Below are 27,567 nucleotides of genomic sequence, written 5' to 3'. Positions count from 1 at the left end.
AGCTATTTTAAATTCTAAAAGACAATGCTGTTAAAGGGCTGCATTCAATATACCAGCAAATTTGGAAAACTCAGCAGTGGCCACAAAACTGGAAAAGGTCAGTTTTCATTCCAATCTCAAAAAAGGGCAATGACAAAAAATATTGTAACTACCACACAACTGCACACATTTCACATGCCAGCAAGGTCATGCTCAAAAGCCTCCAAGCTAGGCTTCAGTAGTACGTGAGCTGAGAACTTCCAGATATGCGAGCTGGATTTAGAAAAAGCAGAGGAACCAGAGAACAAATTGTCAACATCTGCTGGATCACAGAAAAAACAAGGGAATTCCAGAGAAACATCCATCTACTTCTGTTTCACTGACTAAGCTAACGCCTTTGACTGTGTGGATCACAACAAACTGAAAAATTCTTAAAGACATGGGAGTACCAGATCATCATACCTGTCTCCTGAGAAGCCTGTATGCAGGACAAGAAGCAACGGTTAGACCCGGACATGAATAATGGACTGGTTCAAAGTTGGGAAAGGAGTATATGGCTGTATATTGTCACCTTGTTTGCAGAGTACATCATGTGAAAGGCCAGGTTGGATGAAGCACAAGCTGGAATCAAGATTGCCAAGAAAAGTATCAATAACCTCAGATATGCAAATGACACCACCCTTCCGGCAGAAAGCAAAGAGGAACTAAAGAGCCTCTTGATAAAGGTGAAAGAGGAGAGTGAAAAAGCTGACTTAAAACTCAACATTCAAAAAATGAAGATCATGGCATCTGGTCCTATCACTTCATGGCAAATAGATGGGCAAACAATGGAAACAGTGACAGACTTTATTTTCTTGGGCTCCAGAATCACCACAGATGGTGACTGCAGCTGTGAAATTAAGACGCCTGGCTTCATGGAAGAAAACCTAAGACAGCATATTAAAAAGCAGAGACTTCACTTTGCTGACAAAGGTCTATACAGTCAAAGCTATGGTTTTTCCAGCAGACATGTATGGATGTGAGAGTTAGACCATATAGAAGATGGTGGTGATGCTTTCAAATTGTGGTGTTTGAGAAGACTCTTAAGAGTCCCTTGGACTGCGAGGAGAACAAAGCAGTCAATCCAAAAGGAAATCAATCTTGAATATTCATTGGAAGGACTGATGCTGAAGTTGAAGCTCCAATACTTCAGCCACGATGTGAAGACCTGACTCACTGGAAAAGACCCTGATGCTAGGAAAGATTGAAGGCAGAAGGAGAAGGGGATGACAGAGGACAAGATGGTCGGATGGCATCACCATTTCAATGGACAGGAGTTTGAGCAATCTCCGGGAGATGGTGAAGAAAAATGGAAGCCTGCTGTGCTGCAGTCCATGGGGTTGCAAAGAGTCAAAAGTCCTTATGGTAGCTTATTCTCAAAACAGTTTTAAAAAAGTTTTGTATAAAGATCACTACAAGTCATTTTCTGCATGACTGTTTCAATGTTTCAACCACATTGTTCTTACCGTTAAACAGGAAGTATTTTAGAGTTTTTACAGCAACCAGGAGACTACGTTATATTTAAATTTCTCATCTATGGGTGAGCAATTATAAAACTGTCTGCCATATAGTGTGAGGTTTAAAGAGGCATACTGTTAACTGATTTATGAGCTATAATTTAAACAACAAATTTTTTTACACGTGATGTCATTTTCTAAGCAGGTGAAACAGGCATGGTGAAACAGTGTTTCTCCCTTTCTTGGCTGTTCCTATTAATCTACTAAGCTTTTCTTTAAAAGAAATACAAAAAATGCATCTCACAATTCCAAAGAATAGTTAAAATTAAATTTTTCTTGTCTTTTAAAATGACTTAATGTTATTCTTTTAGAGGATTAAAATTTATCAGGTACAATAATCATAAGTCATAAATATATTATATTGTAGACCTTACATAATGCAGATTGACAAAAATTTTCATTGCAATTCAGAACATACAGATTTTTCTACCCATTCTCTTTAGCTTAGTTACTGGTTATATAATTTATTCTTTAAAGAATGAGTACTGGATACATCAAGCCTTACTGTTATGAATTAAACACTCACCATTAAACACTTCATTAAATTCTCCAGGAGGAGCATGAATGATGAACTTGGCTGCTATACGCACCTGAAACAGAAATGAAGACATAAATGTTACAGAGTATAGGCCTCTGCTAAAACAACCAAAGAACCATGCGGAATTATACTGCTTTAAAATTCTATTGAAAATGGCTTAAGATTTTAAAGACTGACTTTTTTTTTTCCCCACTCAAACACCCTAAGGTTATTACTCTTGTAATTTGACATAATCACAATGCATAAACTGAATGCAGATAAAATATACATATTACATATAACTAAGGCATTTAACAATTCAAAGCTGCCTACACAGAAAGATTTTCTTATAAGCAAATTTTTCTTTTAAACTAAACTGGAAAAAAATGACCCATCAAGAAAATTTATATGTATGAAGAATTAAGAAATATTTAGGTACAACAACAAAAATATATGTCTATACAGTCACAGATGTGCTTATCTATAAAGTCACAAATTAGTAAAAAGAAAAATGTAGAAAGTAAGAAAGCATAAATTCAAAATGTTTTGAACATGACACCTGACTGAATCTTGGGAAATTTTAGCTCAAAAATAAGTGACAGACAAATATCAACAGGCATGAAACTGTTAGTCACTCAGTTGTGTCCGACTCTTTGTGACCCCATGGACTGTAGCCCGCCAGGCTCCTCTGTCTGTGGAATTCTCCAGGCAAGACTGGAATGGGTTGCCATTCCCTTCCCCAGGGGACTGAACCAGGGTCTCCTGCATTGCAGGCAGATTCTTTTCCGTCTGAGCCACCAGGAAAGCGCCATCAACAGGTATGCTGACAGACATATTTCAAGAGAATACGGGCTGTATTACAGAGATTAATACTAATGAATACATACATAATACATACATACATACATATATATATTTTGAAAGGTTAGATGACAAGCCCACTATTATCATTTAGTGAAGAAATTATGAGTAATTATAATAATTTCCCAACCACTATACAACAGCCTTCAACTAAGCTGATCAGTGATCTTGTCAGAAATGTACATTCATGAGCCCTACCCAACCAACTGAATTAGATTCTGGTAATGAGGCCCAGAAAACACTACTGAGAGAAGCTTTCCAGGTGATATTTAAAATACCCACTCAAGCAGTCACTGAATTAAGGGACCACACTTGGCAAAAACAAAAGCCTTATTTCATATTGTTCACTTGTCACTGCTCTGCTGTGGAAACTAAAAATAATGGAAAAGGAAATAGTCCTAGATCTAGTAAAGAAATAAAATTTATTGTTAAAAGCATTTCAACAAATAAAAACATCAGGTTTTCTTCTAACAGGTATTTTAGGAAGAAATACCAATTCTATACTAATTACTTCAGAAAACAGAAGTGAAAACAACTTCCAACTTTTTAAAAAAGAACAGCATTATCTTATACCAAAGACTAAAATACTATAAGAAACACAACTCAAAGACCAAAACCGTCCTGAAGGTAGATGCAAAAATCCTCTCAATAAAATATTAGCAAATTTAATTAAATTATATATAGAAAAGATAACACATCACAACCAAGTGGAGTTTATCCTGGAAATGTAGGGCTGTTTCAATATTTGAAAATAAATGATAGTAATTCATGATATCAACTGATTAAAGATGAAAAGCCACAACTACCTACATAAAAACAAAAAATTATTTAATAACATTCAACAACCAATAATAGTAAAAATTCTTAGCAAACTAAAAAGACTGTTTTTAATCTGATAAAAGATATTTTCAACAAAGCCTATAGCTAACATCATCCTTAGTGGTCAAAGACTGAAAGCTCCCTCCTAAAATCAGGAACAAGATAAGAATGTCTGTTCTCACCCCTCCTATTTAACATCACACTGAGATCTTAGTACAATAAGGTAAGAAAAAGGAACGAAAGGCAATTTCATAAATAAAATTTTCTACTTGCAAACATGATTCTTTCTAATGAAAAATCCGAAGGAGTCTTAAATAAAGAAAACTACTCAATGACCTAAAAAACTTTCTTGGAGCAGGAAATGACAACCCACTTCAGTATTCTGGCCTGGAAAATTCCACGGACAGAGGATCCTGGCAGGCTACAGTCCATGGGGTTGCAAAGAGTTGGACAAGACTAAGCAAGAGGAGCAAGCAGGAACCTATAACTTAGGTAAAAATCTAACAAAATATGTGCAAGACTAATATTCTGAGAACTACACAAAACTGATGAAAGAAATCAAAGAAGCTCTAAATAAACAGATATGCTGGGTTCACGGATTGGAAGTCTCCTTATTGTAAAATAACAATTTTCCTCAAACTATTTTACAGATTCAATGAATGCCCAATCAAAATCCAAGAAGAATTTCTTTGATACATATCAACAAGCTGATTCTAACACCAATGCTTCCTATACTATTAATTTTCTACGTTTTAAGAATCCAATGAATGAAGATTATTTCGGCTATGTATTAATACTGCCTCCCTTAAATGCAAGCAAGATCAAGAAACCATTCTGATGCCCAGAACAACCATAAACACCACCAAAGTATTAAAAAAAAAAAAGAAAAGATTTTGGCTAGAAAATTAGAGGGAATAAATATTATTCACACCCTCAGCAGTAAACGAGCTTCCCTGTGGCTCAGCTGGTAAAGAATCTGCCTGCAATGTGGGAGACCTGGGTTTGATCCCTGGGTTGGGAAGATCCCCTGGAGAAGGGAAAGGCTACCCACTCCAGTATTCGGGTCTGGAGACATCCACGGACTGTACAGTCCATGGGGTTGCAAAGAGTTGGACACCACTGAGCAACTTTCACTTTCAGTAATAAACACAAAGTAGTAATGGCAGATGAAAGAGAACAGTCAAAACAATTCTTAAAAAGGACGAAGCTGGAGAGTTCACACCACCTAAGCTGCAGTCACATACGGATCACAATGGGACAGAATACAAAGCCCAAAATAAACCCATATCCCTCAGTCAACTGATCTTTGACAAAGGAGGCAAGAATATACAATGGAGAAAAGACAGTCTCTTCAGCAAGTGGTTAGGAAAGCCACATGTAAATCAATGAAATTAGGACACTGGCTCACATCAAAACACAAAATGGCTTAAAACACATATAAACTCAAAATGGCTTAAAGATTTAAATATAAGACATGATATCATAAAAGTCCTAGAAGAGAACATAGGCAAAACATTCTCTAACCTAAATCTTACCAACGTTTTCATGGATCAGTTTCCCAAGACAAAAGAAATAAAAGCAAAAATAAAAAATGGGACCCAATCAAACTTTTATGCTTTTGCACAGCAAAGGAAACCATAAATAAAACAAAAAAACATCCTATTTGGGAGAAAATATTTGCAAATGATGTGACCAATAAGGGCTTCGTTTCCAAAATATAATGCAAACATCTCATACAACTCAACAACAACATAAGTGAATCAAAAAATGGGCAGAAAACCTAAATAGACACTTCTCCAAGAAAGACATAGAGATGACCAATAGACACATGAGAAGTTCTCAACATTGCTAATTATTAGAGAAATGCAAATCAAAATTACAGTGAGGTACCACCTCACAGGTCAGAATGACCACTGTTAAAAAAAAATCTACAAATAATAAATGCTGAGGAGAGGGTGTGCAGAAAAGGGAACCCTCCTACACTGTTGGTGGGACTGTAAACTGAGGTACCCACTATGGAAAACAGCACAGAAGTTCCTTAAAAAAACTAATAGAGCTGTTAAAGAACCACAATCCCACTCCTGGGTATGTATCTGAACAAAACTATAACTGAAAATGATACATATACCCCAGAGTTCATAGCAGCACCACTCACAATAGCCAATACATGGGAACAGCTAAATGTCCAGCAAGAGCTGAATGGATAAAGAAGATGAGGCACACACACACACAGCCATAAGGAGGAAGGAAATAATGTCACCTGTGGCAACACAGACGGACCTAGAGATTACCATACTAAGGAAAGGAGGACAGAAAGACAAATACCATAGAATATCACTTATATATAGAATCTAAAATATGACACCAGTGAACATACCTATGAACAAAAACAGACTCCAAATACAGAGAACACACTTATGTTTTGGGGAGGACCAGGTCAAGGACGGATTGGGAGTTTGGGATTAGGAGTTGCAAACTACTATATACAAGATGCACAAACAGCAAGGTCTTACTGCAGAACACAAGGAACTATATACAATACCCTGTAATAAACCACAATGAAAAAAATATACTAATGAAAAGTATTACAAAAAGTTACAGTCATTAAGATAGCATGGTATTGGCAAAGGTATAGATAATGAATGGAACAGAACTGACAGCCAAAAAAATATATCCCACATGTATATAGCCAAATGATTTTTGACAAAGGTACAAAGGCAATTCAATGTTGAAAAATCTTTTCAACAAATGATATCCAAACAATTAGATATGCATGAGCAAAAAATACACTGCAACCTCACTCCTTACCAAAAAAAAATTACCTCAAAATGGATCATAGCTCTAAATGAAAAATACAGAAATTAACAAAAATTAAAAGGAAATAGAAGAAAAACCTTCATGACCTGGGGTTAGGCAAAAAGTTACTAGACGTGACACTAAAACCATAATCCATTTAAAAAAGCTGACAAGCTGGACCTTACTGAAATTAAAAACTTACGCTGTTATCGACATTAAAAAAAAAACAAAGAAGAATTGATGCTTTCAAACTGTGGTTTTAGAGAAAACTCTTGAGAGTCCCTTGGACTGCAAGGAGATCAAAGGAGTCAATCCTAAAGGAAAACAATCCTGAATATTCATTGAAGCAACTGATGTTGAAGCTGAAGCTCCAATACTTTGGCCACCTGGTGCAAAGAGCAGACTCACTGGAAAACACCAGTGGTGGGAAAGACTGAAGGCAGGAGGAGAAGGGGATGAGAGAGGACATGATGATTGGATGGCATGACCGACTTAATGGACATGAGTTTGAGCTAACTCTGGGAGAACGACAGAGAAGCCTAGCGTGCTGCAATACATGGGGTTGCAAAGAGTCAGACACAACTGAGCTACTGAACAATAACAACAACAAAAGAATGAAAAGACAAGCTATAAACTGGAGAGTGTGTGTTAGTTGCTCAGTCACATCCGACTCTTTGCCACCCCATGGACTGTACCCTGCCAGGCTCCTCTGTTCATGGAATGCCCCAAGCAAGAACACTGGAGTGGGTTGCCATTCCCTTCTCCAGGGGATCTTCCCGACCTAGGGATCGAACCCTGGTCTCCTGCACTGCAGGCGGATTCTTTACCATCTGAGTCACCATGAACTGGAGAAAATATCAGCAAATCACATATCCAATAAACAATTTGTATCTGGAACATATACTACCAAAATACAACAGTAAGAAAACAGTAAACAAAAGATGTGAACACACTTCATCAAAGAAGATAACAGAAGATAGATAAACGCAAAAAAGGATGTGCAATATCATTAATTACTAGAAAAATGAATATTAAAATCATGAAACACCATTATATACCTAATAGAATGGCTATAATAAGCAGGACTGATAATACCAAGTGCTGGTGAGGATACAAAATGACCAGAGCTCTAAAACACTGCTTTGGCGATGCAAAATGGGACAACTGGTATAGAAAACAGGTTAGCAATTTCTTATAAACACACATCATATGGCACAACAATCCCACCTCCAGGTATCTAACTCTGTGTTTCCACAAAAATCTAATCAAAATTGCTCAAAACCAGGAACAATCCACAACTGAAGTGTCCACATATGGGTGAATGGGTAAGTGATAATGCATCTATGCAATGGAATACTACCCAGCAATGAAAAGGAACAAATTACCAATACATGCAACAACTTGGATGAATCTCAAAAGCCTTGTGCTGAATGAAACAAACCAGTCTCAGAAGGTTACAGGGCAATGATAGAAGTTTCCATTTATAAGATATTTTCAAATAAACAATATTTTATAGCAAAGGAGAACAGATCAATGGCTGCTAGGGGCTGGGAGAAGCAGGTGTGAACACAATGGGAGAAGTGAAGGAAAGGAAGAAAATGAGGCAGTTTTGGGGGGTGATGGAATCACTTTATATCTTGATTCTGGTAATAGGTACATGCATCTATACACATGTTGAAAGTCATAAAACAGAAGGGCACACTTCTATATGCTAATTAAAAATATATATTTCATGTGTTTTCAAATTATTTTCTTCTAAACTGTTTAAAAGTAGTATTAAAATTAAAAGGCAAAATATAAAAAATAAGTGATTTTAAATAGGCATGGGTGGTATACGGAATGGAAGATAGCATATGTTAAACATACACTGGAATCTACTATGTCTATATAAATGTCAACTTCCTTTGTTCCCTTATTCCTCTTTCTTCTATTGGGGTAAATGTAAGAAAGCATTAAAAACAAAGTCTTAATCACTACCACAGGCAACAAATAAAAATTGTGGCAACCTGCTCATGAATTTATCAAATATTTCTTTTGGAAACTTTTAGAATTTTGAAGAAACTGTTTTTACTAGCCCTAAAGACTTACACACTACCAATAAACTGACAAAATTAAAGTACTGATAGCAAGCAGTATATTATACATATATACGTGTATATATATAATACACAATATAGCATATTTAGTGAAATGATTAATTGTTGAGTTTTATTTTAGTTGTTTCAATAAAAAATACATATCATTTAGACTTTTATGCAGTTCTATTTTGGTTTTTTACCAAGAAAGCAAAACTGCTCTGTACTTTCTCATCTTAGACTTATTTGCCCATGTTATTGCACAAAATGCATACAGTAACCAAAAAGAGTTAACAGACAGCTCACAATAACCAAACTGAATGGTGGGTCAAAAGAAAAGCCACTGAGTATTTAGAAGTCATGAGAGCTGACTGAGAATTCAAAACACAACTTGGACTTTACCAGCTATAACTGAAGTATCTTCATTTGGTCTTTGTGAATTTCAAAAGACGATCTGATTTTTGGATTTCTCAACTGCTAAAGAAAATAAAATGTGTCCACCACAGTGAAGGATTACTTATCTTCCTGAGAAACTGTTTTATCATCAGGGTATTTTTTAAACACTGCTACAGACTAAACATTCCCCTAGAGCCATCTTTCCTAGCTAACTTTTAAAAAAAAATTATTTATTCTAGCCCACATCCAAATCCAAGAAAGAAAAAAAGTCATACAAGTTAACAAGAAGAGGTCTCAAGAGTAGAATTAAAGTCTGAAAATAATCAAACACAAACTTCCTCAAAGTTTCTCTAACACACGTGGAGCTATACTCAAGCTACACCTATGAATATTACAGTTTTTCTGGACAAGCCATAGTACACTCCTAGGCCAACAGCAAAATCTCCTACATTAACCATCATCTTTTTCCACATGATATTATTCAAAGTCAGTTCAGTTCAGTCATTCAGTCATGTCCAACTCTTTGCGACCCCATCGACTGCAGCACAAGGCTTCCCTGTCCATCACCAACTCCCGGACCTTGCTCAAATTCATGTCCATCGAGTGGAATATGCCATCCAACCATCTCATCCTCTGCTGTCCCCTCTGCCCTCAATCTTTCCCAGCATCAGGGTCTTTTGAAATGAGTCAGTACTTTGCAACAGGTGGCCAGAGTATTGGAGCTTCAGGAGCTTCAGTGTCAGCCATCAGTCCTTTCAGTGAACATTCAGGACTGATTTCCTTTAGGATGGACTGGTTAGATCTCCTTGCAGTCCAAGGGACTCTCAAGAGTCTTCTCCAACACCACAGTTCAAGAGCATCAATTCTTTGGTGCTTAGCATTCTTTATGGTCCAGCTCTCACATCCACATATGACTACTGGGAAAACCACAGTTTTGACTAGTCAGACTTTTGGTGGCAAAGTAACCTCTCTATTTTTTAATATGCTATCTAGGTTGGTTACAGTTTTTCTTTCAAGGAACAAGCGTCTTTTAATTTCATGGCTGCAGTGACCATCTGCAGTGATTCTGGAGCTCCCCCCCCCCAAATAAAGTATCTCACTGTTTCCATTGTTTCCCCATCTATTTGCTAAAAAGTGATGGGACCGGATGCCATGATCTTAGTTTTCTGAATGTTGAGCTTTAAGCCAACTTTTTCTCTCCTCTTTCACTTTCATCAAGAGGCTCTTTAGTTCTTCTTCACTTTCTGCCATAAGAGTGGTGTCATCTGCATATCTGAGGTTATTGATATTTCTCTTGGCAATCTTGATTCTAGCTTGTGCTTCATCCAGCCCAGCATTTTGCATGATGTACTCTGCATATAAATTAAATAAGCAGGGTGACGTTATACAGCCTTGACATACTTCTTTCCTGATTTGGAACCAGACTGTTGTTCCTTGTCCAGTTCTAACTGTTGCTTCTTGCCTTGCATACAGATTTCTCAGAAGGCAGGTCAGGTGGTCTGGTATTCCCATCTCTTTAAATATTTTCAGTATGTTGTGATCCATACAGTCAAAGGCTTTGGTGTTCAATAAAGCAGAAGTAGATGTTTTTCTGGAACTCTCTTGCTTTTTTGATGATCCAACAGATGTTGGCAATTTGATCTCTGGTTCAAGTCCTTCTAAACTGGAGTAGGATTCAGGAAAGAGTTAGTACTTTTACATATTTTTAAACTATAATTCAAGGTTGGGGAAGGGAGAATGCCTTGGTTTTGTTGGGAAGATTTGGCTGGATGGGAGATTCTCTCTTATCTATGTTAGTGACTTGCAGCTGACAGGCATACCTCATAACAATCACATTGAGAATGGTTTTAAAAATTTAATACAGAGCTAAAAGCTAGAAGAACTATATTTTTCTTTGCTTTCTCTAGGATCCAAACATTATTTTGTACAAAATACACAAAAAAAGAAACATAACATAAATGGTATGTTCCACTCTTGTGCTTCTTGGGAAAAAAACAGATACACTATAATGCTACTCATTGCTGTTTAGTTGCTAAGTCATGTCCGACTCTGAGACACCAGGGACTGCAGCACCCCAGGCTCCTCTGTCCATGACATTTCCCAGGCAAGAATACTGGAGCGAGCTACCATTTCCTTCTCCAGGGAATCTTCCTGACAGAGGGATCGAAACCATGTCTCTCGCACTGGCAGGCAGATTTCTGACCAGTGGGCCACCAGGGTAAGCAGAAGACTGAGTAGTATATTCAAAACAGCACCCCAAATGTTAGTACACATTACTTGAGGAGAAAAATAATTTCTGCCCATCAACTGTTGAACACAAAAGTACTATTAAACTCAAGCAACTATTAAATTCAAGCAACCAATTAAATAATGATGGAAATCCACAGAATAAAAGAAGAATTCTTGTGTCCATACTGACATTAAGAAATGGATAAACAAATGGAGGGAAGCTCTTCATTATAGCAGAATTTCAATTAATAAATGCAGAAGTAATGACTGAATTAGAAAATCACCTGGGGTGAGCAACAACAGTAATTGTTGCAGGCAACTGTCATCCACAGACATGAGCGAATCTTTCTACACAATACTTAACTAAGAAGGGATAAACAGTAACTTTGCATTGAAGAAACTTGCTACACACCACCTTTACCAAATGATCTAAGTTATCTTAAGAGTAAAAACTGACATTATGTGCCTCCAAGTAAGATGTACTGAGGACACACCATCACTTCTGTTATGTTCCTGCCAAAAATTCATTGGCAGATCTAATCATGAGGAAACATCAAATAAACTGAAATCAAGGAAGAGTGCACAAAGTAACAATTTTACACTCTTCCAAAGTGATAAATTCATGAAGGACAAAAAATGCTGAAAAAGTGTTACAGATTAAAGACCAGAGAGACACTACAACAAAATTCAACATGATCCTGGATTAGATCCTGGACCAGGGATTAGTGGAATCTGAATAGGGTCTGCAGATGGGACAGTTTAATACTGTTATCAATATGAAATTTCTTGATTTTGATCATTGCACAGTCCTAAACACAGTGAAGTATTTAGCGAGTGGGGGGAAAAACTGCTTCTCTAAAATTGCAGGGATTTTCTCTAATATTTTTTGTAACTTTAAAGTTTTGCTCTTTACATTTAGGCCATTAATTCACCTGAGATTGACTTTTGTGTATGATGTGGGATGGAGATTCATTTTTTATTACACTGTCATAAGGATAAATAAACCATCCTATTGCTATTTTTTTTTTTCTCTTCCCCATTGGACCAAATAAATAAAGAAGAAAAGTAATTCTTTTCAGTACTATTTTTTTCAATGTTGAGTTACTTCTTTTTTTCCCCCAATCTGGGATATGAAAAACACATCATAATTTTTAATAAATTCCAAAGATCCTTCTGAAAAGTGTCTAATAAATTTAGTAGTCAGCATTTAGGTAGTAACTGCAAAAACGTAACTTCCTCGAGAACGTCTCAATATTTAAAAATATCAGCAGGCAACCCTGTATTCTAAACTTGGTAGGTAGTTACTACATGATGAATAAATTTATAAGCAAGAATAAACTCATTTGTTTAGAATGGTCAGGGAATGTAGTATTTCAGTTAAAAGAGCATTCTATGAGTTAGTGCTAATGGAGTTCTGTAATGTGGACAGTTAATTTTCAAATAACATACATTCAAAACTATAAAAACTTACACTAATACAAGAAGTAGTAGAGTATATGATCTTTGGAGTCAGACTGAATGAGCTGGATTTTCATTTCTACTACTCATTAGCTACGTAAACTTGGGTGAATAAATAATAATATTAGTATTAGTAGTGTAGGGAGTAAATACGTTTGCATTAGTATAGTTCAGTTCAGTCGCTCAGTCATGTCCGACTCTTTGCGACCCCATGAAACGCAGCACGCCAGGCCTCCCTGTCCATCACCAACTCCAGGAGTTTATTCAAACTCATGCCCATGGAGTCGGTGATGCCATCCAGCCATCTCATCCTCTGTCGCCCCCTTCTTTTCCCGCCTTCAATCTTTCCCAGCATCAGGGTCTTTTCCAATGACTCAGTTCTTTGCATCAGGTGGCAAAAGTATTGGAGTTTCAGCTTCAGCATCAGTCCTTCCAATGAACACCCAGGACTTATCTCCTTCAGGATGGACTGGTTGGACCTCCTTGCAGTCCAAGGGACTCTCAAGAGTCTTCTCCAACACCACAGTTCAAAAGCATCAATTCTTCAGCCCTCAGCTTTCTTTATAGTCCAACTCTCACATCCATACATGATTACTGGAAAAAGCATATCTTTGACTAGACGGACCTTTGTTGGCAAAGTAATGGCTCTGCTTTTTAATATGCTGTCTAGGTTGGTCATAGCTTTTCTTCCAAGGAGCAAGCATCTTTCAAGTGTATGGCTTCTCAGATAAAAATAAAGATCAGAATTTTCCATTATTGGATGATGTAGATTAAACATTTCAAAATCTCCCTACTGGTTGATTGAGTAATTGGGAAAAGTCTTATGCATGTGGCCAGTGGAGTGCAAGATGAATTAGAGGCTCTTTCACAATTTTAGGCAAGCTTGTCCAGTCTTCTCTACTCCTTGACCTACAGAAAACTATATGCTAGTTCAGAAATAAGAAGATAAAGTTAGTTTATTAAACAATGAGAAATAGGGCTTCCCTGGTGGCTCGGTGGTAAAGAATCCTCCTGCCAATGAAGGTGACACGGGTTCTACCCCTGGTCTGGGAAGATCACCCATGCCATGGGGCAACTAAGCCTGTGCTCCACAACTACTGAAGCCGGGGCACCCTAGGCACCAGGGCACCTTCATGCTCCACAGCAAGAGAAGCCAACATAATGAGGACCCTGCACACTGCAACTAAAGAGTAGCTGCCACTTGCCAAAACTAGAGAAAAGCCCATGCAGCAATGCAGACCCAGCACAGTCCAAGATAAAGAAATAAACAAATAGTGAGAAATTGCCTTCCACAGAGCAAATTAGAAGGCCTGAAAGTGAAATGAACTTCCTCAAAAATGAACACTGTACCATGTGCTCAAACTTCTTCAGACCATGATCCTCACAAATATCTAAAGAAAATGGATGGAGTTTGGTTGTAAAGCATTAAATCATTTGGACAAGGGAAAGGTAAGGATATTCATCTTTCAATATCAAATAAAGTTGATTCCACTATTCTTAGAATTTACCAAAGCCTTTCCCTAGAAAGGAGGAAATGCTATCTTTTCCACTGAGTAAAAATACTATTCATTCTCATAAATCTTATAGGAAATTGTCTGCTATTCTCCACCAGCCATTACTTTCTTTTTGTGAATGTCAGTAGATAGTTACCTAGGACAAGAGGGGTCTCACAGTGAAAGAAGTGCTATGTCAATGCTGGGAAGCTGCCTGCACAAATCATTCCTCATGTGCTACAGGCGAGAGGAGCTGAAGCCCCTCATATAGGGCAGTGCATTCCACAGCTTGAGCCTACAGACAGAAATGTTTCTCTGAACATTTTTCAATTTGATTGAGAGACTATGTGATGAGCAAAACAAATCATACTGATGAATTATGTGGCACCTGCACATTATGTTGGACCAGTATGTGTAGAAGCCAAACTGCCACAGTGACTGAACGAGATCAGTCACAACGCCTAGAAAGAGGACCACTTCTGGTTAAACCCATGGAGCAAGGATGGCGTACTTTTCCAAAGGAATTCCTAATTCTGTGGTACTTTCAATGCTGCAGCAGATACAAATGGAAGATAAGCACATTTGGTACAGGAAGCTGTGATCAAAACCCTTGGCGAGAATAGGGCATAGATTAATGATCTAGACAAATATGAACAGAATACTGAACTGCTGTCTTGGGTGATCTCTAAGAACACACTGAGTACCATACAATGAGTAGAGTACACTACACTGAGTGTTACGTGGACTATAGTTTTAGGACTATACTCTTAAAACCTACCATCTTATCTACACTGCTGCATAAGCCGGAAAAAATTCTCAGGGATGGAGAAGAAAGGGTAAGTGGGCTGATAAACTCCATAGATAGCTTTCTGTTTTGCAGTCCTTGACTCCGTCAGTCTATTAGTGTGTAGAAAGCACCCTTCTCAAGTGAAGCCAAGCTTCATGGTGAAATGCCATGGATAGAGGAGAAGGCACCCCACCTCCAGTACTCTTGCCTGGAAAATCCCATGGATGGAGGAGCCTAGTAGGCTGCAGTTCATTGGGTCGCTAAGAGTCGGACACGACTGAGCGACCTCACTTTCACTTTTCACTTTCATGCACTGGAGAAGGAAATGGCAACCCACTCCAGGGTTCTTGCCTGGAGAATCCCAGTGATGGCGGAGCCTGGTGGGCTGCCATCTATGGGGTCGCACAGAGTTGGACACAACTGAAGTGACTTAGCAGCAGTAGCAGCCATGGATAGAAGTGATTAGATTCCCTAGGCCTACACTGCCTCTTTAAGATACATCTGTTACTGGAAGAGGTGAGCATCTGGCAGTGCTACTTCAACTCTGTGATTACCAGCTACAACAGGAAAGTACAATAGAGTGGGGAATTTACCACGGGTTGCCAATCAACTGTTGGTAAATTTATAAAAGCTGTTGGCATAATTAATGTTAGCTTGTGTCTATGAGTTCTCCAGATTTTTCTGATGCTTCTGCTGGGCACTGTGAATTGGCAAAATTTTTACAAACACTAAGGTAAAATCCAGGAGACTTTTGACTGTCTGAGGAAAACATTAATTCTTATGTAAGAAATGGAGTCTTCCATTTATATGTTTCCAAAGCAGAAATAAATATATTAAGTTGACAAAAATTTTAAAAAGATTTAAGCAATTGAGAAAAAGGAGCTAAAAAGTATAAAAAGCAGACAGTGCATGTGCACAAAAGCATATGCACACCACAAAAAAAAGTTATCTAGAACCATTAAATTTAGAGGCAAACAGACCTGTACTCTACAGCAGCTCCAAAGTAAACTGCATAGGAAATACCTATATGAAAAATTACCTTAAATTCAACTTAGCTAAGCATCCTGTATTTTGTCTGAGAGCCCTAGCTACAACCCCTCTAAGTTCTGTATGTTGGACATTTCCCCACATACTCATTTCCTCCTTGATCAAGGCAAGAGACACCAGGGTAGAGATTTCCCAAATCTAGATGCCTCGTAGAGTTGCTGGCAAAGTTTTTGAAAAAAATACAGATTTCCATGTTCCACTCCCAGGTAGCACAGTGGTAAAGAAGCCGCATGCCGATGCAGGAGACAGTAAGAAATGAGGGTTGAACCCCTGGGTTGGGAAGATCCCCTGGAGAAGGAAATGGCAACTCGCTCCAGTATTCTTGCCTGGAAAATTCCATGGACAGAGGAGCCTGGTGGGCCAAAGTTCATGGGATGGCAAAGAGTTGGACATGACTGAGCGAGAGAGCTCTAATGTTCCACTCCAGATCTACTGAACCAATCTTCAGAGGACTGAGACCTAGAAATTTTATTTCTGAAAATCTCCCCAAGTGACTGTGACTGGCTGCCAGATATTGTTACCCACTGGTCTGTAAGGGACTATATAGGCAAAATTTGAGGCATTCAGTCTTCTGAAGAAAAGGATCATAGGTTTCACCTGATTCTCATGGAATATGATCCCCAAAAGGGTCACTGCCTTAGAGACCAGCAGAAAAATTTTAAAAAGCTATTATGAATTCTTCTACTTCAACTACAAGAATTACTTGATATTATTTCCCATAACTCTCTAAAAACTTCCTATGCCTTTTTGAGAGCTAAAAGTAAAATAAAAGTAGAAAAACATAGTTTTTAAAAAAGTCTATCATTATTTAAATAGTTTATGATCAAGTGATCATCAACTGCATGTCTGTGTTATAGACTCATTTACTGAGTATACGTAAGAGGTAATTTGTTTTGATAAATTTTCCTTGAGTCCTTTTCGTTTATAATTAATCATTTTGAATTAATTAAAAAGAGGGCCCGTATCACTTAATCTACAACTAGGTCATCCACTGAATTCAACATCTAGTTCTTTTAATATGTTTTTACCACTTATTTAAAATATTAAGAAATCTGTGAATCCAAAGTAGGTATTTCATGAACTGAGAAAGTTATACAAACTACAGTTTATCTTATACTTTCAATTTATTTCTCTCCTCTGAATCATTCCTCCCAGCCCACAAACACTACTAAATCTTTTCTATCTTAAAAAAAAAAAGTATCCCTAAAATGAAATAGCAGAAAAAATGAAGTACTACCTATTCTTTCTTCTTTCTCTTGGGTTTCTCTACTGAATCTTTTTCACAAATGATATATAATTAAATGGAGGAGATTAAAGATGTACAAACTTCCAGTTGTAAAGTAAATGAGTTACAGGGATATAATATGCAACATAGGAAATATAGTGAATAATACTGTAATAACTGTGTGTGGTGACAAGACTTATCATGGTGACAAAAATACTGTATCACACCATGGTATACCCCAAACTAATAAAATATTATAAATTATGTTTCAATTTTTAAAAGCTTAAAACTTAATCAAAAGACAAACACAGGAGGAAGAAAGAGTTATTTATACTTACTGTCTCCACTTTTCATCCTTTAGTCAACATTTGCTGAGCACCTAATCCAGTGAAATTCAATCCTGGTGACATCTTCAAATCATCTGGGAAGCTCTTTTTGAAAAAAATACAGATGCTCAGGTCTCACCCATGAGTGAAGTCTGTGCATTCATCTTCGTTTATAAATTCTCCAGATGATTCTAATGTGCAGCCAGAGTTGATATCACTGATCTATATATGCCATACACTTTACTGCCACTACCAAGATGCATAAGACACAAGGCCTGCACCTGAAGAACATAGCAAATAAGAATATCAGGACACTTACTAAAATTGGTAAATGTTACAACAAAGGTATGTACAAAGTGCTATGGGAACAGAGACAGGCCAGGGTATGCAAAGGGTATGTCTATGAGTCTGGTTATTGAAGTACAATGTAGATAAGACAAGAATGCTATTAAGTTGCTTTCTTAAAGGTCACTAATGATCTCATGCCCACCACTTAAAACAGTCTACCTCATCTGCACCAGCTTTACCATATGCAAGATAGGGATAATAACAAGGTTGCTCTGACAATTAATTGAGTAATTAATACAGTAGATACTGGGACATGATAGATACTGTTTGTGTCTCATCCCTTTCTCTTAAAGCCAAAGGCTCTTCTCAATCCTGTATTCCTTTTTAATCCCTTCGCAATACTGCACTGCTCCTTCTAGAAATTCCCCTCAGGTTCTGTGAGATGAGCACCTACCCTGTGCTACTTCAAAGGTCACTCCTCACCTTCCAGTCTCTCTCCTCTTTCTGACTTAACATGAAAGTATCCAAAGTACATGCTTTCTATCCTCTCCTCTGCTATGTCTGAACTTGTTCTCCTAAAAACCTTTTAGGAGAACTCTCATCTCTCTTGAACCCACAAAGTGAGGATCTCCCAATCTACATAAAATCTCTGGGCTTGATCTCCAGTCCAAACTCTATTTCTATATTTCCATATCTGCTAGGTATGTTTACAGAGACATTCTGCTAGCACCTCAAACTCAGCAGAACCCAAACAAAATTCACTATTATTCCCCCAAGCTGTGCATCTTCTCTCCTGTTTTCTTTAGCTTTTAGTGGTGGTTCCACTCCTCAGTCAACCAGATTTTAATGTTCACAGTTATCACTGATTCTTTCCTTTCTCTACACTCACCATGTCTTGTTGATTCCAACCCTGAAATGTTAGCCATCATTTTCTTTTTTCCCTCTGTGTCTTGTGAAAACAACTTTAAATCACATCCTAACACTTAAGTCAGTTTCCCAACTGGTCTCAATAGCTAGCTCCAATCTGTCTAGACCCATGGTTCTCAACCAGGGGCAATTTCATACTACAGGAAACATTTGTGATCACGTGGGCCAAGGATGCCCAAACATCCTAAAATGCATAGGACAGGCCCATAACAAAGAGTTACCTGGCCCAAAAGTGAACAGTGCCAAGGTTGAGAAAATCCGTGCTGTTTAACAGCACAGTTCGTCTTTTCATCTCTTACTTAAAAATACACTTGAGATATAACTCATACTTCCTGCTCATTCCTACTTTTCCATTTCTCTTCCTACGTTGTGCTCTCTGGCATGAGCTTGTACCCTAACTGATGCCTACCATCCTCCAAGGCAGAAATAACTTTTTCATCTTCTGAAGTTCCAAGAACTTACTGCTTTCTGACTCTGTGCAGTATGTATGTTATATTCATCTGATTCACCTCTGAATCTATCTATAGTCTTACATTGTGTCTACTAAACAGGTAACCACATCACCAGCTTTCCGTGAATATAAGACTTAATCTATGGTTTCATTTATTCACAAGTACTGCATTTCTCCTCTTCTTCCCTGCTCCCTCTGAAATTAGGTTTATAGATATAACTTGCTTCAGAAAATGGAAATCTGAGCAGAAATGCAGCGAGTCTCTTAAGAGAATGGGGGAAGAGACCTTTAAAATCCAGTATGGTATTCACTGCATTTCTTTCCCACTGCTGTGGGGACAGTGGTAAAAAAAAAGTCTAAGACTTTTTTTGAGGGGAGGGGTAAATTTCATACGCTCTATTTTGTAGATTTAAGGTGTACAGCCTGTTACTTGGATATATTTATATACTATACCTTGATTTCCACTGAAGCAATATTTATTCACATCATTTTAGTACAATACTATCTATAGTCATTATATTGAGGATCAAGTCACTATGGTTTATTTACTACTCATAAGTTTGTACCCTTATCTTACTCCCCCACCCTACATTCCCTGATAACCACCTTTTACTGTTTTAACAGGTTTAACTTCTTTTAGATTCCACATGTAAGTGATAATGTTCAGTACTTGTCTTTATCTACACTTATTTCACTTAGCACAAGGTGCTCAAGGTCCATCCCTATTGTCACAGATGATAGGCTATCCTCCTGTCTCATGGCTAAATAATATTCCATGGTGTGTAGGAACCATATCAGAAAGGCTACATTTAGATTGAAATTCTCCAAGAGCCTGAAACTATATGACTTCACTGATCACGGCTCTTCTGCTGCTGACCCACACTAGATATACACAGAATGAGTGAGGCCATCAAAGTCTCCACCACCAATGCCTTCGTGTTTAGGTTTCAGTGTGTTTCTTATAGCATTATATCCTTGCTTCACTGATTCACAATCAATGTAAGATGCATAATTTCATGGATCACTAAAAAAGGAAAAATGCTACCAGTCTCACAAGCCACAATTGTACAATGCAGCCTGATTTCAGAGATTTTAAAATATGGAAAATGATGAGTTGTGAAACCAATGAAATATGGTATTACTATATTTGATAAATGAATGAACATGAAGGTAGTATACAAAATTTATTTCCATTCACTGTCAGTAGAAACACTGTACAACATCTGAACTAAAACGAGCAAGAAGTTTTCATCCATGGTTCACAGTAGAACATGTGTCTTAAAAGAAGGTATATGAAAACTGTAGCTCTATCCTTCAAAATAAAATTTATGAAATTCTTTTTTTGACAACTACAAGTGGTTTTATGAGACCCCTATTTTCTTTGATATATATGAGTCTCTTGCAATAAATTACTGCTTCAGGCAATTAAGTTTTTAGGTCAGAGCACAGAACCACTAGTCAAGTTTTCCCATCATACTTTTCAACCTTAAAATCTATTGGGCAGTCTCCAAGTATGTTTATGTACTGTGTTCTTACATTAAAACTCGATGCGCAGGACTTCCCTGGTGGTCCAGCTGTTAAACCCCATGCTTCTAGTGCCAGGGGCTTGGGTTCGATCCTTGGTTGAGGAACTAAGATCCTGTATGCCACACAGTGCAGCCAAAAAGTAAATATAACACGAAAAAATTTTCAAAAATCCTCACAAAATGCAAGGCTCCATGTATATGACTACTCTTATGTGGCTACGCCCTATGTATATGACTCTCCTATCTCTACATTTATGTAGGAACGATTCCTCGATGTATGGAAAAGTACTACAAATTTGCTTCAGTGTGCAAAGTCTGAAAAACTCCACAGGATTCATTCACCTACAGAATGGAATTAGGAATGCATAATTTATACATTAATAGCTTATTGGTTGATTTACTCTTTTAGTTAATAAGAACAATACTGACTTTACATGAATTATGACAAAATATGGGGCTTCCCTGGTGGATCAGCAGTAAAGAATTCACTTGCAACATAGGAGACACAGGTTGGACCCCTGGGTGGGGAAGATCCCCTGGAGAAGAGCATGGCAACCCACTCCAGTATTCTTGCCTGGAGAATTCCATGGGCAGAGCAGCCTGGCGGGCTACAGTCCATGGGGTCGCAAAGAGTCAGAGACGACCGATAGACTGAGTCCAGCATGGTGAGATATACTGGCAGCTCACCTTGTTTTTACACACAAACAAAACTTCTGAAGCCAAATTATGATTGATTATGATTGTGTATGAGGGAGAAGTATGTAAACTGCATATTAATACTTAGCATGTGTAAGTGATTTGAACTGTAGCCAGTATCACCACCTGCACCTCAAAGAGCACCCGGAATTTAACTATCTTCATCTTTACAATCTATAACATTATTTAGAAGTGAAAAATGTGGGCATACTAGATTTTCCCTCTAACCTCTGCCTTTATATGCTGCTACTTTTCATAATAATGTTTTTTTCCTTAATTCTGTGAATTCGTGACTCCTTTGTTCATTCGCTCACTGAACCCCTGTACTCATCACATATATTATACAGATGCTAAAGAAGGCATTATTTCTGCACTAAGGAATTCCAGTAGAATATAAGGGAAAAAACCAACTAAACAAATAACTATGCAAAACTATATTCAATACTAGTGATGTGTTACAGGGTTCAGAAGAAAGAGAAAACAGATTTCAGGAGAAAGAAAACTAGTCAAGTGAGCTGAGCTAAATCTTGAAGGATGAGTAAACTGTCATTTTTCAAAAAAGAGGAGAAATTGGGGAGCAGTACCAATTCTCAAAGCAGGTAAGTCAGGAGCAGAGAAAAAGAAGTGAAATGTATTGTGTTTACCTGTGAGGCAACAGTCACACTTTGAGAAAGTTAATGGAGAATATACCTTCTATTATATTCCCACACTTAGAGGAAACAAAGGCTACTGTGCAATGAAATAATTTACTCAAGGTGCTACATGCGGATTAGCATGCGGGTCTCTTTGAAGTCACAGCATGATTAAACAACAGTATATATTGGAAATGTCAGAACTATTTAGGTTAGAATGGAATACAAGGGCACGAACACCATTTTCAAGAGTTGGGCCTCCTTGTAAAAGCAATGGAGGAATCCAGCAACTAAAAGTTGGGGAGTAGAAAAATGGCAGGAAGATAGAGGGATCTGTCTAGAAAGTTTATAATAAAAGTCCAGCAGTGGCAAATAAAACAGACATGAGACATTCTTCTCTTTTTCTTCCCTTAGATTTATTTCTTCAACTGTGTAGTCACAGAACAATCAATTTGCATTTTGTTCATACAATAAAAATTTGTTACTAAACAACAGTAATTCATAAATTGTTAATGGTCTGGTCAACTGAGAGGTTATAAATAAAATATTAATATAAGTGAATTAATTTTTTCAAGCAAGAAATAATTAGAATAAAACATATTCTGATGGAAAAGACAAGGTTTGGAAACTGATTGTTAGGTTCAGAGGGCACAAAGAGGAAAATAGTTAAAGTAAACCTGAAGTTAAAAACTGGGACTTGAATAATGAGAACAGTCATAAAGAGAAAAATGAGCAGGAAGATATGGGTATCGGCCCTGCTTTGGGTAAGGGGAGGGGGGGGGTTTGATAAATTTATTTTTAGACAGGTTCCATCTGAGCATCTCCTGAACTGTGAGCATCTACTCTGAGTATGACCAGCAGATAAAAGTGTGACCAGTACTAAGCAGAGAAGCAGGGCTGAACTATGTACCTGGGACATATCTACAAAGTTACAAAAGTTGAAGCTACCAGAGTGGATCACTCTACTCACTGGGGGAAGGTGGGAAAGGTTAGGGGCCGAAGACCCTTTCAAGTCAATAACTAAGGTGTCTTCCAAAGCCTGGAGTGACTTTCAGGATTTCTCATTTAGAGAGCAGATTGGAAGTAATTCTTTTCATCTGAGACTTACACCACAATTTCACATAATTTCAATCACAAGGAATGCTTTTCTGTACAATGCAGCTGACCAAGGAATGGAAACATGGAACTGATCTGGCCTAGGGCTTCTGTAACTATGTAAAAAGGTCTATAGGACACACCACAGAAAATAACTTTAAGGAACTTCACTGTACTTCTTCAAATAATTTTCTTCCCTGTTAACCTAGTGGCCAAAGGAGAAAAAGTTATTAATTTCATAGTATTCTCAAGAAACCGTACATGATTGAGAAAGCAAAGATATTATTCTAGATTAATTTCTAAAATGCTTCCTACCACAAGGTATATATGAAACTATACCAGCGGCATAAAACTTTTAAATGTGTCAAAGAAAAATAAACTTTGTTCTAAAATGATCAAAACACAAATTAAAACCCAACATTATTTAACATTTAGTTATTTACAATTTCTATTAAAACCAAACAGAACTGTTTCTCCTTTCTCAAATTAAGCTGTCAAACTAAAAACAAACTTTTAAGTCCAGATTCTATCGTCAATTGTTAAGGAAGCCTAATATCACAAGAGCATCAACTTTTGATTCAGACAAACTAAGGTTTAAATACCGCGTTTGTACTGCCTACATAAATGTCCTTCTGTTAATAACTTAAAGCTTTTCAAAACTTATTTTAATTATTTTGTGAAACAGTAGTAATAAAACCTAGTTCAAACTTAAAACAAAAGTATTCTCTGAGTTAGGCATATACAAAGCATGGTACTGCATGTCTTAACAGTTTCCCTTCCTTATATCTGCAATCAGTAATGGAAATTCCAAGAGCACTGAAGTATTAAAAACTTCAGTTTTTATTATTTTTATTATTTTATTCTTGAAAGTTACCAACAAGGTGCAAATAAGTAAAATGATTCAAATATTAGTTTTAAAAAATCACCTTTAAATCTATTTCCGATTCTATGTGGAAAGGTCCTTCTCCAATAGATTAAAAAGAACATTTAAACAAATAAAAAGACTCTTAGAATTTCACTTAACCAGTTCCTTGAATTTAATCACACAGTTAATATTTTTCTTAAATCACGAAAAAAATCAGAAATTTATAGGTAAAATATCTTCAGAATAGTCTTACAAAACTCTAAGTAAAAAGAAACCCATGAAATTCCTTCAAACGAGTTTTCATTCATTTACTCTTAAAACATTGTGTTGGGCAAGCATAAAGAATAAGACTCCCCCACCTCATTCCCGCAACTTTATGCAGTTTAGCGCCGGATAAGAAGAAATTGTGTCATCTCATTTTGAAAAAAACTTCGCTATTTTAGGCGTTTACAACACATGGCAGGTCTATATTAACTCCCACACTGAGTACTCTATCCTCAGCTAGATTTCTAGTCACTTGAGCTACTAATCACCACTTACCAACAGCACAAAGAACATGACAATCCCTTTGCAAAAAAACTTTTTAGCACTACTTAATATTAAATGTGTATGCACACCTGCTTACATTGTCAGTTACCAATGTGTGGCTATTTACCAATATTACACAGGTGAATACTGCGCAGCAACTTCTACGTACATAAGTATCTGCCTAACAGGCCTGTGAATTATGGAGAACCTTGTTGCTCTCCCCACTTTGTAGTTTCATTATCACTTTCACCAAAGAGCACAGAGGTTAAAAAAAAAAACACAACTTTTTTCCCCGACACTAAAGATGAGGCTGACTGCTGCACATTTAAACGGGAAGAAGACAGAACATGACATTTCGGTCCAAGAACACAGGATATAAAAACACTTGGAGCAGAACGTTCCAACCGAAAATATCCTTAGGCTGACACCAAGATTTCTTAAACACCAGTACGTGTGTGTGTTTCATATATGACAGTACTGCTTTGAAGCTTAAGAAAATGAGCCCTACTAAATTAAGAGTGGACACTTCGAAAACTCTATCTTATTAAAAGTTTGTTATGTCAGTTACTTCTGAGTTTGAGAAACATTAAGGATCTTCCCAGGAAATACTCAAAATTAGTAGGGTACTCCTGCCCCTCAAAACACAGACTGGGGAGTGGGACCTCACAGGGGCCAAATGAAACCGCGAGAGAACCAGTTCAATGATCAGATTTCCTCAAATGCCTGAGAACTTAAGTAGTTCATCTGGTTCCAGTGCTGTCACAGCATCTAAGAGACAGTAAAAGGAGTTGCACAATCTCCCGTTTTCCGAAGAAGTCTAGCAGTACAACGGGGCGCCATCAAATCGGCCCCCAGGAGGGCTGCTGCCAACACGGGTAGCAAACAACTGGGGGAGGGGGTGTCTTTTTGTGAGCAACTTCATTGCCTCCAGGGGAACATGGGAACTGCAGAGCCTACAGCTAAAGCCGAAAAAGAAAAAAAAAAAAAAGACTTCCACGGGTAAAGGGGAAAAAAAGAACCAGAGAACCTAGAAAAGGAAGCATTTTGCTAGTGGGAGGAGGGAGTAGAAGAGAGAAGTGAAGGTCTGCTTCCTAAGCGATTTTCTCCCTTAGCCCTCACCCCGGCCAGGCCTTCGGGCCGCGTACTGTCCTTGGGCCGCTTCCAGGCCGGGACCCAGACCCTTCTGCACTTCCCGACCCGGACACAGGGCCCCGCGGCCAAGGCGCCAGGAGAGGGTCCCCGGCGGCCGCCGCCCTCGGCGCCCCCCGCCCCCGCCGGTCGCGCCAAGCGCCGCCGCCCAGCTCGCGCTTCCTATTTTCGGAGCACACACCCTACAAGGAGCGGAGCGAGCAGGCCCGGCGGAGACCTGCCCCCGCGCGGCCTCGGGTGACTGACAGGGGCAGGTACTCGGGCGCCGGGAGGAGAAGGGAAGGAAGGGCAGCCGAGGGCACCAACCAATGGCCTTCTCCGGCGGCTAGACTCCGGGCCGATACAGCGGGGCTCTACTGGCTCCCCGAACGACTAGCTCCGCCGCCCCCGAGGCTCTTACCTTCTCTTCATCAGACAACTGCTCCTCCAGATCCGCCATTTTTCTTCTGGCGACAAACCGCGGTAGCGGCGGCGGCGGTAGCGGGCACCTGACTTCCCCCTTTCCGTGCGGTCCTCCTCGCCGCGCGCCCCCGCCAAGGGAGGGGCTCACAGCCAGGCCGCCCGCGCACGCGCCCTGGGAGCCCCGCCTCCCTCCACCCAGCCCAAGGGTTCGAAGGACGGCTGTGCGCGTGCGCGGGTGTTTCCGTGGCCTGGGAGTGGGGAGGCGTTGCCTACCGCCGTCTGCTGCGGGTTTGTCAGCATCCCGAGTTTAGAATTCTTTCCCCATGTTGACCATATGGACCCAGTCTGCGACGAGTACATTTTGAGCCCTTGATTATGTTCCCATTAAGTCCTGAACTCTGCCAGCTAAAATGTGAACAAGTGCACAAATAGCTTTTAAACACTTTTTTGTGTGTGTGACGAGAAAAATATTCGACTTTAGTTAAAATGTGCACTTACAACCCAGTACATAATTGGAAGATGTTTGGGTAGATTCATTAAAGAAATGACTTTTGGTCCTTTATTGTTTGTGTGTGTGTGTGTGAGAGAGAGAGAGAGAGAGAGAGAGAGAGAGCACGCGCGCGCATTGGGGTGGGGGGGGGAGAGGTGGATGGCGGGTACTGCGGTCTCTGGAGATGTACAATGTTAAGCAAAACCCAAAGAAACCTCAGTTCTGAAGAAATTTGTTGTCTTTTCGTTAAACGAACGTAATACACAGTTATGTTAAACATAGATCCTACCCTTCTGAATAGGGAATGCCTGATTAAATATGGGAAAGCCCAGTAAAAAATTGAATTTCAGATAAGCGAGTATAATTTATAGAATTACATATAATTAAAGTGTTCTCCCGTGAAACATTTGAGCAACATAAAAAAATTACTTATGTTTTCAAATTTTATTGGATGCCTGTCAATTTATTAGCTACTTCTGAATCTTTCAGTTTGGAAAGAGATGAACCTGTAGTCAAAGCTGTGTATATAAACTGGCTAGGAAATTTATAAAGTGCAGTTGCTGATTCAGTAGGTCTGGGATAGGGCTGCAGGCTCTGTATTCCTAGCAAGCTCACAGATAATGTGAATGCTACCCATCTGGAGACCACAGATTGAGTAGCAAGGCCTTAGAGTTTAGATAGGAATTAATACTTTAATCATTATGTTGTACACCTAAAACTAACACAATGTTACAAGTCAATTATATCTCAATAAAAAAGTATGTTCAATACAGGCTGGGAGAAAATATTTGCAAATTATGCAACTGACAAGGGCTTAATTTCCAAAATATACAAACAGGGCATACAAATCAATAACAAGAAACCAAACAACCCAATCAAAAAATGAAATGTATGTCATTTCTGCAATGAAGACATACACATGGCCAATAGGCACATAAAAAGATGCTCAACATC

General features: G+C 38.4%; 1 protein-coding gene across 1 annotated transcript in view; it reads right to left on the bottom strand.

Moving 5' to 3' along the window:
• CAPZA2 (capping actin protein of muscle Z-line subunit alpha 2) overlaps positions 1-26,331 on the bottom strand; it is a 51,101-nt gene extending 24,770 nt beyond the window's left edge. The window contains exons 1-2 of the mRNA XM_020899851.2: positions 26,122-26,331; positions 2,062-2,125 (exon numbers count right to left, since the gene is read on the bottom strand). Of these exons, the coding sequence (XP_020755510.1) occupies positions 2,062-2,125; positions 26,122-26,160 (103 nt within the window). The 5' untranslated portion in view covers positions 26,161-26,331. The remainder of the gene's footprint in view (positions 1-2,061; positions 2,126-26,121) is intronic.
• Between the last annotated feature and the right edge of the window lie 1,236 nt (positions 26,332-27,567).

This window comes from Odocoileus virginianus, chromosome 1, assembly GCF_023699985.2.
Source record: "Odocoileus virginianus isolate 20LAN1187 ecotype Illinois chromosome 1, Ovbor_1.2, whole genome shotgun sequence".
Classification (NCBI taxonomy): domain Eukaryota; kingdom Metazoa; phylum Chordata; class Mammalia; order Artiodactyla; family Cervidae; genus Odocoileus; species Odocoileus virginianus.
Note: the sequence above shows the minus strand (reverse complement) of the source record. Positions and strands in the feature narration are given on the sequence as shown.